At 57.9% G+C, this 15,232-nt stretch overlaps 2 protein-coding genes across 5 annotated transcripts; one reads left to right on the top strand and one right to left on the bottom strand.

The window, feature by feature from the left end:
• The first annotated feature begins 345 nt into the window (after nt 1-345).
• FCHSD1 (FCH and double SH3 domains 1) lies at nt 346-5,512 on the top strand. Of its 4 annotated transcripts, XM_042891822.1 has the most exons (19): nt 346-421; nt 599-696; nt 808-853; nt 1,671-1,744; nt 1,970-2,114; nt 2,190-2,326; nt 2,404-2,467; nt 2,548-2,676; nt 2,825-2,947; nt 3,035-3,130; nt 3,204-3,311; nt 3,391-3,495; nt 3,700-3,948; nt 4,028-4,111; nt 4,197-4,374; nt 4,461-4,666; nt 4,742-4,832; nt 4,896-4,963; nt 5,132-5,512. In XM_042891822.1, the coding sequence occupies exons 1-19, from the start codon at nt 401-403 to the stop codon at nt 5,189-5,191; spliced, it is 2,082 nt and encodes a 693-aa protein (XP_042747756.1). In that variant the 5' UTR covers nt 346-400; the 3' UTR covers nt 5,192-5,512. The 4 variants fall into 4 exon arrangements, with proteins under 4 accessions (XP_042747756.1, XP_042747754.1, XP_042747755.1 ...); XM_042891820.1 differs by having other exon boundaries at nt 4,742-4,963; XM_042891821.1 differs by lacking the exon at nt 5,132-5,512 and having other exon boundaries at nt 4,742-5,124.
• Nucleotides 5,513-5,698: 186 nt separating this feature from the next.
• RELL2 (RELT like 2) lies at nt 5,699-13,607 on the bottom strand. The gene is made up of 7 exons (XM_042891825.1): nt 13,400-13,607; nt 12,633-12,698; nt 12,489-12,555; nt 12,189-12,377; nt 8,153-8,633; nt 6,211-6,253; nt 5,699-6,001 (listed from the first exon to the last, which is right to left on the bottom strand). Exons 1-6 carry the CDS (start codon nt 13,605-13,607, stop codon nt 6,212-6,214), a joined length of 1,053 nt encoding a protein of 350 aa, XP_042747759.1. The 3' UTR covers nt 5,699-6,001; nt 6,211.
• Nucleotides 13,608-15,232: the final 1,625 nt, after the last annotated feature.

The following is a 15,232-nucleotide window of genomic DNA, read 5'->3' as shown; positions in this document are numbered from 1 at the left end:
TCTGTCCCTGCATCCCCGCGTCCCATCCCAGCGGCGGATGTAGAGGACGGAGCATCAGGAAGGGGGGGAGGGGGGCGGAGCGGAACCTGCATGGGTGGAGTGGGCGTGGCCTCTCGGGCGGGCGTGGTCTACAGTAAATGGGCGTGGCCTACTGTGTGTGGGCGTGGTCTATGGTAAATGGGCGTGTTCTATACCGGGTGGGCGTGGCCTGCAGTAAATGTGTGGTCTGTGCTAGGATGGGCGTGGTCTGTAGTGAATGGGCGTGGCTTACAGAGAACGGGCACGGCAACGCGATGGGCGTGGTTTATGGCGGGGGCGGGGCTTAGAGCGGAGGGGCGGGGCGGAGCCTCAGTTCCGGGCTACGCACACGCGCTGCGGGGCCGGGTGCGGGTCTGGGGAGATGCAGCCACCTCCGCGCAAGGTGAGAGCGGGGTTGGGGTGCAGTAAGGGTGGCATCGGGATCTGCGTTTGGGGACTGCAGCGGGAATGGGGACGGGGATGAGGACGAGGGTGAGGGTGAGGGTGAGGGTGAGGGTGAGGGTGAGGATGAGGACGAGGACGAGGACCCCCAAGCAAGGGCTGAGTGTTCTGCCTGCAGGGGAAGCTGAGCCAGGTGGTGAAGCTCCATTTTGCCGAGCAGCTGTGTGGGCTACAGAGCAAGCAGCAGCGGGATGCCGAGCTGCTGGAGGACATCAGGTAAGGGCCATTCTCAGCCCGCTGAGGTGCAGGCATGGCCGTGTCACCCGTGGGGGTGGTAGGGAGAGGTGGCCCCACTGCCACCCTCTGCTCTGCTGCCTTGTCCCACAGGTCCTACAGCAAGCAGAGGGCTGCGATTGAGCGGGAGTACGGGCAGGTAAGGGTGTGTGGGAAATCAGCCCTGCAAACACAGCTTGGATGGGGCCCTTGGGAGGAAGGGTCAGCGCAGTGCCAGCCGGGAGGGATCGATGCATCCTGGAGCACTTTGCTGAGCGTGGCACAAATGCAGTCTGCTGAGTTTTGGGGCACAGTGGAAGTGCCCAGGGGGAGGAAGCGTTCCCACTCTTGTGTCTGCTGGATCATCATAGGGCTGGCATGTATCTGAGCTCCTGGGGCTTCCCACTGCATCCTTTGGGGTCTGCGTTGTGCCCCACACCTGAGCCTCCCTTCCTGTGTCCCCCCTTCTCAGCTCACTGGGGTTTTGGCACTGCCACCATCCCCACTCCCCCTGATCCCTCTTCTCTCCTCCAGCATCACCCAGGGGGCTCTGAGAGGAGCCCGGCCCCTAACTGCACTGTGCCTTCTGCCTCCCTCCTGCTGCCCTGCTGCTTTCTCGGCCACTTACCTGCTCTGGGCTCTCAGCGCACATCTTGGTGGGTGCTGTACCCCATGGGGGCCATCTCCATGGGGCAGAGGGTTGGGTTGCTCTATGCTTGGGGCTGCTCTGCCTTCACAGCTGGCATCTATCACCGGTATCCCCTTCCTGGTCCTCACCCCTCAAAGCTGCAGCATGTGAGCTTTCCTTTGCCTCCTGCCCCAAGGCAGCATTTATGGAGCCAGCCTTCACCTTGTTTCCCTGCATGGGCAACCTGACCCCCGGTGTGACCACTGGATGGGGGGGCCCTCCCCTACCCCCATCCTCTGAGCCACAGCAGGGTGCCCACGAGGGAGTAGTGACAACAGTCTGTCCACAGGCACTGCAGAGGCTGGCAAGCCAGTTTGTGAAGAGAGACTGGCAGCGGGGCCGCAGCGATGCTGGAGACTCGAGGTGGGCTATGGAAAATAAGGATGGGGACAGGGGGTTGACATGTTGCCTTCTAACCAGGAGGTGACAAACACCAGACTGGATTTGGGTGCCCTGAGGATGGAGCACTGGGTGGGACGTCCCCGCAGCTGTGCTACCTGGGGCTGCCTGTCCTTGTGGGCATCCCCCAAAACCCTGCGGGTGTAAGAAAGCCCTACAGATTGGCGAACTCTGTTCCCATCCCTACAGGAGTGTCTTTGCTGTCTGGAAGGGCATTATTGAGGGGACGGCATACACAGGGCAGGCACGTATCAGTGCCTCTGAAAGCTACCGCAGCCTTGCTGCTGAGGCCATCAAGAGCTCCCGGCTGTCCAAGGAGAGGATGCTCAAGAAGGTATGGGGTGAGGGCATGTCTGCAGGGCTGGGTGAGGCAGTGGAGATATGTCCCAGGTCTCATGTCTATTCCCAGAGCATGGAGCAGCTGCAGAAGGCGCAGGCAGAGCTGCTGGAAACGGTGAAGGAGCTAGATAAAGCAAAGAAGCAGTTCAGCCACCTGCAGCGCAGCAGCGAGGTGGCCAAGGATAAGGCTGCCGACGTGGAGGCACGGTGAGCAGGGAGGGGACAGGGGCTGCCATGGTAGCACTGGGGATATGCTATGGTCTACCTGTCCCCATCCTCACTAGACTCCGTAAGAGTGACCGGAGGATTTTCCACACCAAGGCCAGCCTGCAGAAACTCAGTGCCAAGGTGGGCAGCACACGGATGGCACGGTCCCTGAGCATGGGGACAATGGGGACAGTGTGTCACCTTGCTGTCCCCATCCCCAGTTCTCCATGCAGATGGCGGAGTACTCAAAGCAGCGGGCAGGGGTGCAGAATGAGTACGTGCTGACATTGGTGTCTGCCAATGCCCACCTGGAGCACTACTACCACGTGGAGCTGCCTGCCATCATGCAGGTGGGGGCTGTGTGGGGACACAACGGTGCTGCAGGGACACTGTGTCCCATCACGGTCACCCGATGGGTGCAGGGTTGTCCTGTGGCACCGGGGCTGGTCTCGCTGGCAAGTTTCCATGCCTTTCCCTATAGGCATGTGCTGTCCATAGGCTCTGGATGGGGACCTGTACGAGCGGCTACGTGACCACCTGAGCACGGCTGGCCGGGCAGAGGTGGAGAGCTGTGAGATCACACAGGATTGGTTCCAGCGCATCTCAGAGGCGGCTGCACGGGTACTGCCACCCATCCCATCTCTGTGCTGAGTGGCACATGGTGGGGATGGGAGTGCATCCTCCAGCCCCTTATTCTCCCCTATGAAGGTGTGCCGGGAGCAGGACCTCCTCCTCTTCCTGCAGGACCACACCGCCTTCATGCTGGTGCCTGAGCAGCGCTTCCAGCTTGATGGCATCCAGGAGGTAGATATGAGAATCAGTACAATATAGGCTACTGCACACCTGGACCCTTCCCAACAACGCCATCCTTGCCTAGGTGTCCCTGCTGCAGCCGGAGGATGGCGGAGCCAGCCTGGAGAAGGAGGCACGGCGCTGGGCCATGCGTGCAACACGAGACAGCAAGAACAAGGCACATGGCGAGGAGGTGAGCACACAGCCCTGGCTGTCTCTCCCAAGGGGTCTCAGAGGGTGACTGCTGCAGCCCCATCTTACTGCCCATGCAGGTGCTGCAGAGGCTTGAGGCCAGGAGGCACCAGGTCCCCGAGGCAGAGGTGGCCGCTGTGGAGCGGCAGATGGAGGAAGTGCGAGAAAACATCTGGAAGGCAGAGGTGGGTCCCACATGTGCTCAGGGTGCCCTCAACCTTCATCACATCCTGGGTGTGGAATTGTGCTGGGATGCTGTGCTATGGAGCAGCCACCCTGGGGACTGTGGTTTGTGGAGGAAGGGGTGAGGCTGAGCTGTCCCCCACCCCATAGCTGTCCCCTACTCCATAGACATCTCCATAGTCACTGAAGCATCTTTCTACTCACAGGTTGGCAGGGCGAAGGCAGAGGCACGGCTGGCACTGCTGCGTACAGCAGGGCTGGATGTGGATTCTTGGCTGGCCGGGGCAGTGCGGGCAGGTGGGGAGCTCCCACGCACCCCCAGCACAGAGGCACCCACAGGGCTGGACCCCACTGAGTTCGATGACTATGACAGCGATGAGACATTTGAGGAGGCTGAGCCTGGGCATGCTGCTCGCACCTACCCCTACACTTGTCGGGTCATCTTTGGGTACCAGGTAAAACCACCGGTGCCATGCACGCCTGGGGATGGCACTGCCAGCCTGGTTGTCACATGTTGTCACCTGTCCCCTGCAGGGCTGCCATGCAGATGAGCTATCCATCGCACAGGGAGAGGAGCTGGAAGTTATCGAGGATGGCGATATGGAGGAGTGGGTGAAGGTGGGATCTACCATCCAGCTCGTCCCAGTGCTGGGGGCCTGGGGCCACATCACTGGAGTGGTAATGTGGTTTCTGTCCCTTCCAGGCTCGGAACAAGGCAGGACAGGTCGGCTATGTCCCTGAGAAGTACCTGCTGTGCCTGAGCTGTGTGGGCAGTGAGCCGGGCTCAGCTGCCAGCACTGGAACCACGGGACCTTCGGGGGCAGCCCTGCAGCGACAGCTCTCCAGCATTATGGCTGCGGAGCTGGTCCTGGAGCCTGGAGGTGGGTATGGGATGGGGACATTGGGCATCGTGCTGGGGCAGGGCCAGGCGATGACATCTTGGGGTGCTGAGCAACTCTGCCCACAGCTTGGCTGGTGCGAGCCCTGTACGACTATGAGGGGCAGAGCCCCGAGGAGCTGAGTTTCCCTGAAGGAGCCATCATCCGCGTGCTGCCTCGTGCTGAGGATGAGGTGGATGATGGCTTCTGGACTGGAGATTTTGATGGCAGAGTTGGTGTCTTCCCCTCGCTGGTAGTGGAGGAACTGACTGGGGCACGGGGCACGGCTGGGCAGGTTAGTGGTGGTGGTGATGTCTGGGGGGTTCTGTGCTTTGCCCACCCACCACACTGTGTGTCCCTGTGTCTGCAGGAACTTCCCTCACCATCCCCACCACCTTTCTCCCCTCCTGGCCTTGCACTCAGTGCCAGTCTGGGTTCCGGCCCTGAACCACTGCTGGAAGGTGAGTGCCAGGGGGGTGGCCTTGGGGGCACTAAGAGCCTGTCTGAGCCTTCTGTGGATCTAGCCTGCAGGCAGGAGGGCACAAGCAGCGGGCAGAACTCTCCAGACCTGGCAGCCAACCGCATCCGTCCCGTATGTACCCCTTTACAGTGATGCTCTGACCCCCAAACCTATCCCAGAGCCTAGAAAAGGGCCAGAAGAATCCTCTGTGCTGGGATGTGGTGTGATTCTGGAGGGGTTCAGGGCAGTGGGACCCCCTCCCTCAGCCTGAGGGCCCCATGTCTGTTCTTCTCCCCACAGCTCCGCGCACCACCCCCACCTCCTGGCCGAGCCCCCGACCTGGAGCAGGACCTCAGCTGACCCTGGGTTGCCCAGGCTGCAAAATCTTTGCCCATCCGCACATGCCCCTCACCCCTGGGCTATCTATTCCCAGTGGTGCAGAGGGGAGCAGGACGCATGGCACAACCTGCTACTCCTTGAGCTGGTCTCCTTGGGGGCCACATCCTGCCCAGCACTGCTCGTGGGGCACTGCTGCACAGTGTGGGGCAGCCACATCCCTGCCTCTGCCTCTCATCTGTAGCATCACTTCCCTGGGGCCTCTGCTCCTCCCCATGCTGTGGCTGCACCGTGTCCAGCATGGGCACAGAGTGGCCATGCCCCTATTAAAACCAGTTCACCCCACCGCCGTGTTCAGCAGCTTTAATGGTTTTAGCTCATCTATTTACAGTGCAGTTCAACACCAAAGCTCACCCTGCAGCGGGGCAGGGCAGGAGGCTTCGTCTCCATCAGCACCCCCGGGGGCTGCGTGGTCCCTCCCCATTGGCACCACGGGCATTGTGCTGGTGCTCGGTGGCACCGCCGGGGCTGTGATCTGCAGTGAATTCAGGGTTGGGGGGCTCAAGGCGGTGCCCCTGCCCACCCCTGCAGCATCCTTCCTTGGGGTGCGAGGCATGGGCAGCAGCGGGGTGGTGAGTGCCATGGGGGGAGTTGGGTAAACTATTGCTGATGGGATGAGGTCTGTAATGTCCGTGCGTCGCTCTGGCCATGCCAAGTTGCTCGCCCGGGCTGGGGCTGGGGCCAGCTGCCCCCCACAGCTGAGCCTCCAGCCCTGTGTGGGGCCAAGGGGCCCTGTGCCTGCTGTCAGCCACCAGGGCCAAGAGTGGAGAGGAGCTGTGGGTAGAGAGCAGGAATGGTGCTTGGCTATGGTGCGTCTGGAGCAGCCCCATTCCACCTGCATCTCCTTATCCTGGGTACCCCCCAGAAGAACTGTATGGGTTGTCCGCAGACAAAAGCTGGTAGGGTGGGCTGTGACCCACTGCCCATGGCTTCCCCCCTGCCCACCCCTGGATGTGGCCCCAAGACTGAAGACGAGCACTCACATCACACAGTGGCTCCTCGGTCATGCACCACAGCGCTGGGCTCCTATGGAGGGAGGAGAGATGCAGGCATCATGCAGCCCGTGGCCACAGCAGTGACCCTTCTGGGTGGAGTCAGCACCACTGACTGACAGCCCAGTACCCCATGCCGTGCCAGGCAGCAGCTCACAACCCTCGTGGTGGTCCTGGCAGGGACCCAGGAGATGGGGTAGCTGCTGACTGGTTCCAGGGCTTGGGGGGCAAACATCTCAGGGATGTCCCATCACCATTCTCCCTGGTAGAACAGCCCAAGGGCTGGGTGTGTAGCTGTGCCCAGGGCTATGCATGCTCCTCCTGCCCTATGGTTTATGCCATCCCACAGCTGTAGGGGTGGGGAATGCAACCCCCTTTTTGTCCCCCTTTCCCAGCTCTCCTCAAATAACCAAAGGGAGAAGTCTGGCATTGCAGAGGAGCCAATGAGCAGAAGGAAATCACCACATCCCTATGTTTGCCCTGCACAAGACCACATAGACCAGAGGGACTGTGGTCATTGCCACCATGGTGGGCCATCTGAGGAAGGAGAACCTGGTGATGTCCCTATAGGAGTCTGGAGAGGGGCTGCAGCCCATCATCTTGGTTGTTGGGCTATCCACATTCATGTCCATCCTCCTTCCTCCAGGCAGGCTGCCAGCCCTGGGATAACCCCAGCACTGAAGCACACTATGGCCTTTCTCCAGACCATCTGATTTCCTCATTATCTGGCTCCTAAGAACCCTGAGTCAGCAGCAGGGAACAAATGTCTCTTGTTGCCTGGGGCACCCACATCTTCACCAGTGCTGTCCTGGAGCTCATTAAAGTTGGGATGATTGGGAAACACCAAGGTGCTCTTCCCCTCCCTGAGCACCAGTCCTCCAGAGTGGGAAAACATCTAGGATGCAAATAGTTGGATTCATTTCCTCCTGGACTTCAGGGCATCTTTCCCTACCTGTGTGTTGCATTGATGAGGTCTGTGCACCAAGACCACCAGTTTGGGGGATGGTAAGCCATGGGCAGAGGCAAAGAAGGCCTCATCAGGGAGACAAAGAATGATGATCCCAATGCAAGTGCCCAAAGAACCAAATCACGAAGGAGACCAACACATCCCTTGCACAAAGGTCTGGAAGCTGCAGGGTCTTTGCTGCAAGCCAACAACATCCTGCCTTCCCTTGGGAGTGGGCACCAGCAAGGTAGGAACAGTGTCATGATGATTCTGTGTGTCCCAAGGAGAAGCCACATCCGTTTGGACCATGCCTTGGCCAGCAGTTGGTATTGCTGAGAAGGGCTCAGAGGGTGGAACAAGACCATCCCTCTGCCCTGCTGGCACATACATTAACAAAGGGATGGAAATATGCAGTCAGGGAAGGAGGTAGGAACAGGGTGAGCAGGACTGAGGAGGTCTCATGCTACATCCAGCCCCAGCTCCTCTACAGTCTCTACAGTAGGAGTCATCCCACAAGCTTGGGCTGGAGAAGAGGAAGCTCGAGGGAGACCTTGCTGTGGTGCTTCTACAAAGAAAGGGGCTCATAAAAAAAAGTGGAGAAAGGCTTTGTACCAGGGCCAGCAGTGACAGGATAAGGAAAAAGAGTTTCAAACTGAAAAGGTTTAGACTAGATGCAAAGAAATTTGTCACTATTAGGGTGGTGAGATGCTGGAAGAGGCTGCCTGGGGAAGTTGTGGATGCCCCATCATGGGAAGTGCTCAAAGTTGGGTTAGACAGGGTTTTGAGCAATCTGATCTGATGTCTCTGCCCAGGCAGAGGGTGAACTCAGTGACCTTTAAATGTCCCTTCCAACCCCAAACATTCTGCCATTGCACGTTTGGCAGCACCCACGCACCCTGGGACCTCAGTTGGACGCCATGCCATGGTCCCTCAGCCCCTCCAACTCAGGAGACCACACAGGGACAAGAAGAAGGAGAAGGAACCCACCTGCTGCCCCATGTTCTCTGCTCCGGGCTGCCTCCTGCTGCTGTCTTCTCTCCCCATCTCATCCGGCACTTCATGTAGGCTCAGGCTCCCGTGAATATCCGACACCTCATCTGCTGATCCCAGTCCGGCCTCCTCCTGCCCCAGCTGACCTGGGATGCTGGGACTCGACCCTCCCAGAACCCGGCGGCTCAGCAGCCTCCGCTGCCGACTGGTGCTCCCAGGAGAGCTGCCCACTGCAGTGCCAGGCACTGGGGTGCCGGTGCGGCTCTGCTCCGTGCCCTTGCCACCCTGTGTCCCCTCCTGCACAGCCCCATTCTCCAGGCTACCCGTGGGGACAGTCCCATTGTGAGCCTGCTCTTGTTGGAACCGCTCACTGCTGTGCTCCAGCTCCTCCGTGCTTGGCTCCTTGCTGCCGTCAGGCTGGGCGCTGTCCTGCTGCTCATGGAAAGCCGGCTTCTTCCCGATGTGCGTGACACGGAACCTGTAGTAGGGTGACCAGGTCAGAAGCTCTTCTCTTCCTTCTTGCACTGTTTCCTTCCCACTGTTATTTCCAGCTTCCCTTTAGTTGGGAGCCTCTCTCTTTCTCTGTTGTTGGAGGATCTCCACCCCTCAGACTCCTTCAACACCACTGATACCCCTCCCAGCCTTGCCCTGTTGACCTGATCTCATATTTCCCTCATTTTTTGAAGAAAGTGCACCCAGTGCTGCAGAGAGAAAAAGCCCAACCCAGATGTTGATTGGTGCATCCATCAGGGGCCTGGATCTGTCCTCCCCACGGTGGGATGGGGATGGGTCTCTGTTCTATGAAATGCCCTGAGATGCAGCTTGACCAAAACAGGGCTTGAGGAGGGACTCAAAAGTGTGGATTTGGGGGATGTACAATAAGTGGGCTGAGCCCAGGGAGGAACGGATGCTCTGAACAATGAGGATGCCACCAACCACAGAGATGGTACTGATCATGAGGACACTACTGAACGGTCAGACTTCACAACTGTGAAGACACTACTGACCATAAGGACACTACTGACCATAAGGACACTACTGACCATGGGGATGCTACCAACCATGAGGACATTGCACCTGGTGGCTGACCACTGTTCAGGAAGCAAAGGCCAAAAATCTCAGCAGGCAGAGGGAAGACAAGGTTTTGCAGGATGATCTGCATTTAATTAGAGGAGTCAGAAGCCAATAGGAACTACTTGACTAAAAGCCACCAAAGCACACTGTGCACAGTCCTCTGGGACAGTGGATGGTGTCTAGGTGTCACCAAGCCTCTACCATGCACCAGGAACAGCTCAGAGCTCCAGGACAGGAAGGAGAGCAACCACAAAGTTGGCCTGACACCCATAATGGGTGAGTCCATAATTGGAGGTGATTGTAATGTTGTGGCTGGGGAGAAGGGAGAAGCTAGGGAGCTACCACAACCTTGGAATGTGGGAGGGGTATTGCATAGGCAAAGTGTAAGAGTCTAAAGTGAGCTGGTTGTGACTTGCGCTCCGATTCTGCTTCGTAAGCATTATGAGCTCTTGCTGGCCCAGCAGACAGGAAATCTGCAGAGTGAGTGTGTGTCCAGTGGCCAAGGAACATTGGATTCATCAGAGGGACATGACGCCCCACAGCCACACTCACTGCACGAGTCACACGTGGAGCAACCATAGAAGGACTGGGCTCTGCTGAGCTCAACTGTGAGTCAGCCAGAGAAAATGCAAGTTTAGCTCAAGCACTGCTCAAAGAAACGTAAGACCTACAAGTTAAGAGAATGGCCATCCCAAAAAGAGAAGCTGAGAACACAGGTCCATGCACCAGATGAGATGTCAGAAGTGAAGCAGCAAAGACCAGCTCCAGACTGAGTGGTCCCAGAGGTGGAACAAGGATGGATTGGTCAGTAAGTGGATGTGAGTGAGGGATGGGACGTCAGAAAGATGTTCAGGATCATAGCTCTTACATTCTCTTCAAACACCAGGGAGCTCCAGACAGAGCAGATCCTAAGCAGATCGTAAGAGCACTGAGCATCCGAAATGATAAGTTTATGTCTATAGGGTAGACACAACAGGGTCCTCAGCATCACAGCTAGAAATGGTGCTCATAACTGAAAAGTGAAGAAGATACATCCTGAGAACTGCTGGGTAAAACAGCATCAGATGTGACCTTCCATCCGGAGACTTGGAGATGAAGAACCTGCACCGTGATACAAGACCAACAAATGTTCCATCGGGCAAGGAGAGCCTGGGAGGAGGCACAAACGACAACACCATTTCTTCGTTATGTCTTTGAGCAATGTCAGCCTGAAAGAGCCATGAAAGGACTCTGAGAAGCTGGAGGGGACTCAAGAGATAACGTAAGAAACCTTTGGATCATGAGGCAGGAGTGCTTTGGCTGTCTGCCTAGGCAGCATGGCTGGGACACTTGGTTCAATAGGACACAGCATGCTGCAGCTGAGCAAACCCGGGATGAGAGCTCTGTGGGTCGTGGATGAGCTCTGCCATTCATTTATGGGGCTGCCCAGCAGCGTGGTAGAGAGATGGCAAAGATGAAAGGTTTAGGGAGAACCCAAAGAAAGATGGCAAATTATTCAATAATATGAAAGTACAGCACACATAGCCCTGATTACTCAGAATTACAGGATTGTTTAGGCGGGAAAGGCCTTCAGGAGGTCTCCAGTCCTTCCTGTCCCCTCATAACTGGGCCAGTTCCCACCCTCATTCCTGTTGCTCAGGGCCTTCTCCAGGCAGGTTTTGGAAGCCTCCCTGAACATCCATCTCCCTGCTCCTACAGTCCCTGTCCCAGGATGAAATATTTTCTTTTCGCGCTCCATCCATGTTTCTCTTGTTGCAACTTCTGGCTGTTGCCTCCTGCCCTTCCAATGTGCATCTCCAGTAAGAGACCAGCTCCGTTTTTGCTTCAACTCCTCCCACCCCTTTGAGTTTTAGGGAGCAATTAAATCCCCCCAGAGACCTCTCCAGGCCAAACAAACCCCATTCTCTCAGCAGCTCTTCGTGGGCCACATGCTCCAGCCCTGCACGGCTGTGGTGGAACTACGATAACCTTGCAGTTGGACCTCATGCCAAGGAGATTCAGGAAGAGGGAACTTAAAACATAACCTTGGAAACATCTTACGTGACATGAAAACCTAACAAGGATAAGGGGAGAATGTCAGAATGTGAGGGAAGGTGCAGTTAGGGACAGAGATCAGCTTCTTCATGCACTCAGAGGTGAGTGAGAAGAGCACGGGTGAAGGACATGGAGGAGAGATGGAGCTGGGCTCTGGCCAGGGAATGAGATTAGCCATGAATATGCGACTGTACAGAGGTCTTGTTTACCAGCCACCAGTCCCAAAACCCAGGCCAGCTGGCAGCAAGGGCACAAGCTCCCCTTAAAGCCCTCAGTTCCCTTCCCTTCTGTCTCTGATGGTAGAAAGCCCACAACCCTGGTGCCCAGTCTGGCTGAACATCATCAGAACACTTCTGCTGGGGAATGGGGCAGCCTGGGCAGGGTCACAGATTGCATCAGTTACTCACAGCGCAGAGGCCACAGGTAGCTCAGGAAGTCCCTTGAGGTGAGAACAGATAGGGACTGGGAGACTATTTGTGGGATTTGTCAGTGCACTCCCCTATTCTTACCTTCCTCCCACACTATCTAATTATCATCATTATTGCAGGCGAAGACTTGGGGCAGAATAGCCATTCTTTCATTCTGGTAGGAGTTACTTGCAACAGAAACCTGCTGTCCCCCCTCTCCATGAGATCCCTACCACCTGCCCCACAGGAAGGCTGCCCCTTACCCTGCTGTAGGCTCAGAAGGGACGTGGGTTTGGTGCTGCTCTGCTCTGAGCCAGCGGGACAACCCCAGCCTGAGTCACCAAAGGGAGGAGGAGGGAGGAAACCCACGTGTCACAGCCACACACCACGGGAATTTCGAGGTGTGAGAGGACCCAACAGCAGGGCCAACCCAGGACATGAGATGGGGAGGAGCATGAGGCAAGTGGACAAGTGGGACAGAAAAGACTTCATGGACCAATGCTCCGTCTGAGCAGTACCTGCCCACTGAGAAGACAGTGGTCTCTCCGGGGTGCATCCGGCCTTTGCCATCCTTGGACCGGCCCTGGCGGTGCAGTGGGTGCCTCCTCCTTTTGCTGCAGTGGATGCAGGGGGCTTGCGTGGAGCCCAGGTGCACTGTATGGTGGTGAGGGGGGCCTCCATCCTGGCTGTTACGGTGGGGACAAAGGCTGCAAGAGGAAAAGGACATGACAGGTCAAATCCTCAGCACCAAGGTGACACACAAGGGTTTCTTCTCCCTGACTCTAGAAGAGCCACAAGCTGGAATAGGTTTCCCTCACCTGGGCATTGGCACTGCTATGTCCCCATCATTGTCCCCCAGCATCTCCTTGAGGGCTTCTGCGTTTGCTGAAGAGAGAGGAAAAAGGGATTGTGTCAGCCAAAGCGGCCAGCAAGGCTGTGAGCCAGCCCAAGGAAACACTCACCTTCATTCTGGATGATGCATCTCACGATCTTCTCCACGGTGTCCTCATTCAGCTCCTCCTCTTCATCTGAAAGGAGAAATTATGGTGCCTGAAGGGTGGGATTGGGCCAACCTTACAGCTCCTGGCTGCAGGGTGCTACAGGGCTAAAGGTCTCTAAGGGTAAATGGGACAAGTTCACATACAAGAAGACCAAGGAGGGCTTGTTAAATACATAGAAACAATCTCCAATGGAGGAAGTCCCAGAGTTATGGTGTTTGAAGCTTAAAAGAGCACGCTGGGGAAATGTGGCTGGACGTCTGCCCTGTTTTGGTAACCATCCCCAGCACCCATCACAACAGGCCTTTGGCCATTTTGGTGACAGGAGCCCTGGCTGGGAGACCTTAGCCCAGCCTGCAGGGTTGGCTTTTCTTGTGAGCAGGTTCAAGCTGGTGGGGAGCTGCCCTGCGGAGCACAGTCAGGGGCTGCTGCCATGCTCCTAGAAGCCCAAAGAGACTTTCCCAAGGTCGTGGCATCTCCAGCAATCAAAATCAGCCTGGAAACTTCAGATACCATCCATGTGCAGCTAAGTCAAGCAGCTTACTGGGACCAAGCTCTGCCTTGCACACACACTCAGTGCTCTCTGTGATAGGGACAGCCCCACAGTAGCAGGGCCGAGCTCCCTGCCCCGTCGCACCATGCATCTTCCAGCCAGCTCAACTCACACCCAAAGGCTGTGGTTGAGGAGTCCCAAAGGGCAGCAGCAGAGCCCCCCAAGCCCCTGTACTCACTGGCCTGGAGTTCTGCCAGCACGTCCTTATTATCTGGGTCGAGCTCATCCCGGAACGTCCTGCACCGGTAGCCCTTCTTCTTCAGGACATGGCAGATGAGGAACCCTACCAGCCCCATGATGAAGAAGACCAAGACAAGGAGGAAGACCATGTACAGGCTGTGCTGGGAGTCGGACTCCCCATCTTCGCTGCTGCTCTGGTCGGACATGCGGATCTAGGAGAAGGGGGAAGGTGGCTTGGAGACCCCCACCAGGCTGCCTGCATCTCCCCCCCCCCTTCTCCCCCCGGCCCCCCCCCCCCCCCCCATGCTGCCTCCAGGCCCTGTTGGGTCAGACCCGGCTCCCAGCTGGGGATGAGATGAAGGCACAGCCCTGCCATGGCCGGCTCAGCTCTGTTTCCCAAGGACACACCGCAGCCACCAAAGCATCCCAAGGGCAGCAGGAGCAGCGGGAACCGCCGCGTTCCCCCTCCCCCCGGCGCGCGGCAGCCCAAGGGCACCACCCCCCCAGCACCCCTCCAAGCACCCCGCCCCCTCTCCCCCCGCCCCCCCCCCCCTCCCCCCTCCCGCTTCGTGACTCACGGCGGGCGGAGGACCGAGCGACCGCCAGCTCCCGCATCCTCCCCGCAACCCCCGGAGCCACTTCGCTCCTCCGCCGCCCGCCTTCCCATCCCCATCCGCGGTGCGGTGCGTGGCTGCGGCGGTACCTGGGCCTGCGGTGCTCCGCAGCGCTGTCCCCGTCACCTTCACCTGCCTCCTAGCAACCCCGCATCCCCGCGGCTCTGGACCGCCGCGAGCATCCTCCGCTGTCCCGGCTTCCTCGGGAAGGAACCCGGCGGCTTCTGCCTGCCGAGGCGGCCGCTGCCAACCCGCTCGTCCTCAGCCTGAGATCTCCGGAACGCCCGCGGTGGGGGATGGCTTCAGGCAGGCTCAGAAAAATGCTGCTGGCAGCTGCAGCGCGGGGCAAGCGGCAGCAGCGGGTGCTGGCACGCTGCTCCCTGCCCCAGCACCCCCCTTCCCGGGCAGTTTTTGGAGCACTGAAGAAGAGCCGGCTGGAAAGTGTCTGAGCACAGAGCGAGGTGCATTTGCCTGCAATGGTTAGAAGCATTGCAAAGGAGCCCCTGTGGATCCAGCAGCCCATGTCAGCACAAACAGTTCTCCCTTCTTTCCCAAAATGTCTGAGCTGTTCAACATTTCAGTGCCACAACCTCCCTGCCTGTCCTCAGCCTGGGAAGTTTCACCCCAATCTTTTCTGCTGCAAATGACACCTCTGTATCCCGCACCCAAAAGCCACCCAACGCTCTTGTGAGCCTTGCTGACACCAGTCCCATCCCACCACCACCACTGAGCTTCCTCGTGCAGCTGAGCCCTTGAGAACAGGTGCAGGCAGGTGATCCACAGCCCTTAGCTGTGCCACCACCAGAGCTCCCTTCCACATCCAGAAGTGGCCAGCAGAGCCCTGGCAGTAGCTGCAAGGAGCCACAGACCCTCCTGCATCCTATGACTTGAGGAGGTCATCAAGTCATCAGTGCCACCCTTTTGTCTGCTGTCCCAGGATGGAATGGAGGCACATCAGCCTGGCAAGGGGGGGACAATGGGCACGAACCCAGGATGGCTGCATGAGAGGGCACCTGATCTCAGCCCAACACACCGCAACAGCATATAGCATTGCACAGAGTGGGACATTAAAAGTGTTTTACACCTTGCTTCTTCTAAGGGCACACTGCAGGTCTCGGGTTCTCCTGAGATGTAGGGTGAGGCTGATTCCCATCTGCTCTCAAGCCCCCGCTGTCCTTCACAATAAATCCCTTTCTGCTCCCTGGTGTTTCCGCCCA

This window comes from Lagopus leucura, unplaced genomic scaffold (assembly GCF_019238085.1).
Source record: "Lagopus leucura isolate 7727_CA_CO unplaced genomic scaffold, USGS_WTPT01 105-2_obj-0_obj, whole genome shotgun sequence".
NCBI classification, from domain to species: Eukaryota; Metazoa; Chordata; class Aves; order Galliformes; family Phasianidae; genus Lagopus; species Lagopus leucura.
Note: the sequence above shows the minus strand (reverse complement) of the source record. Positions and strands in the feature narration are given on the sequence as shown.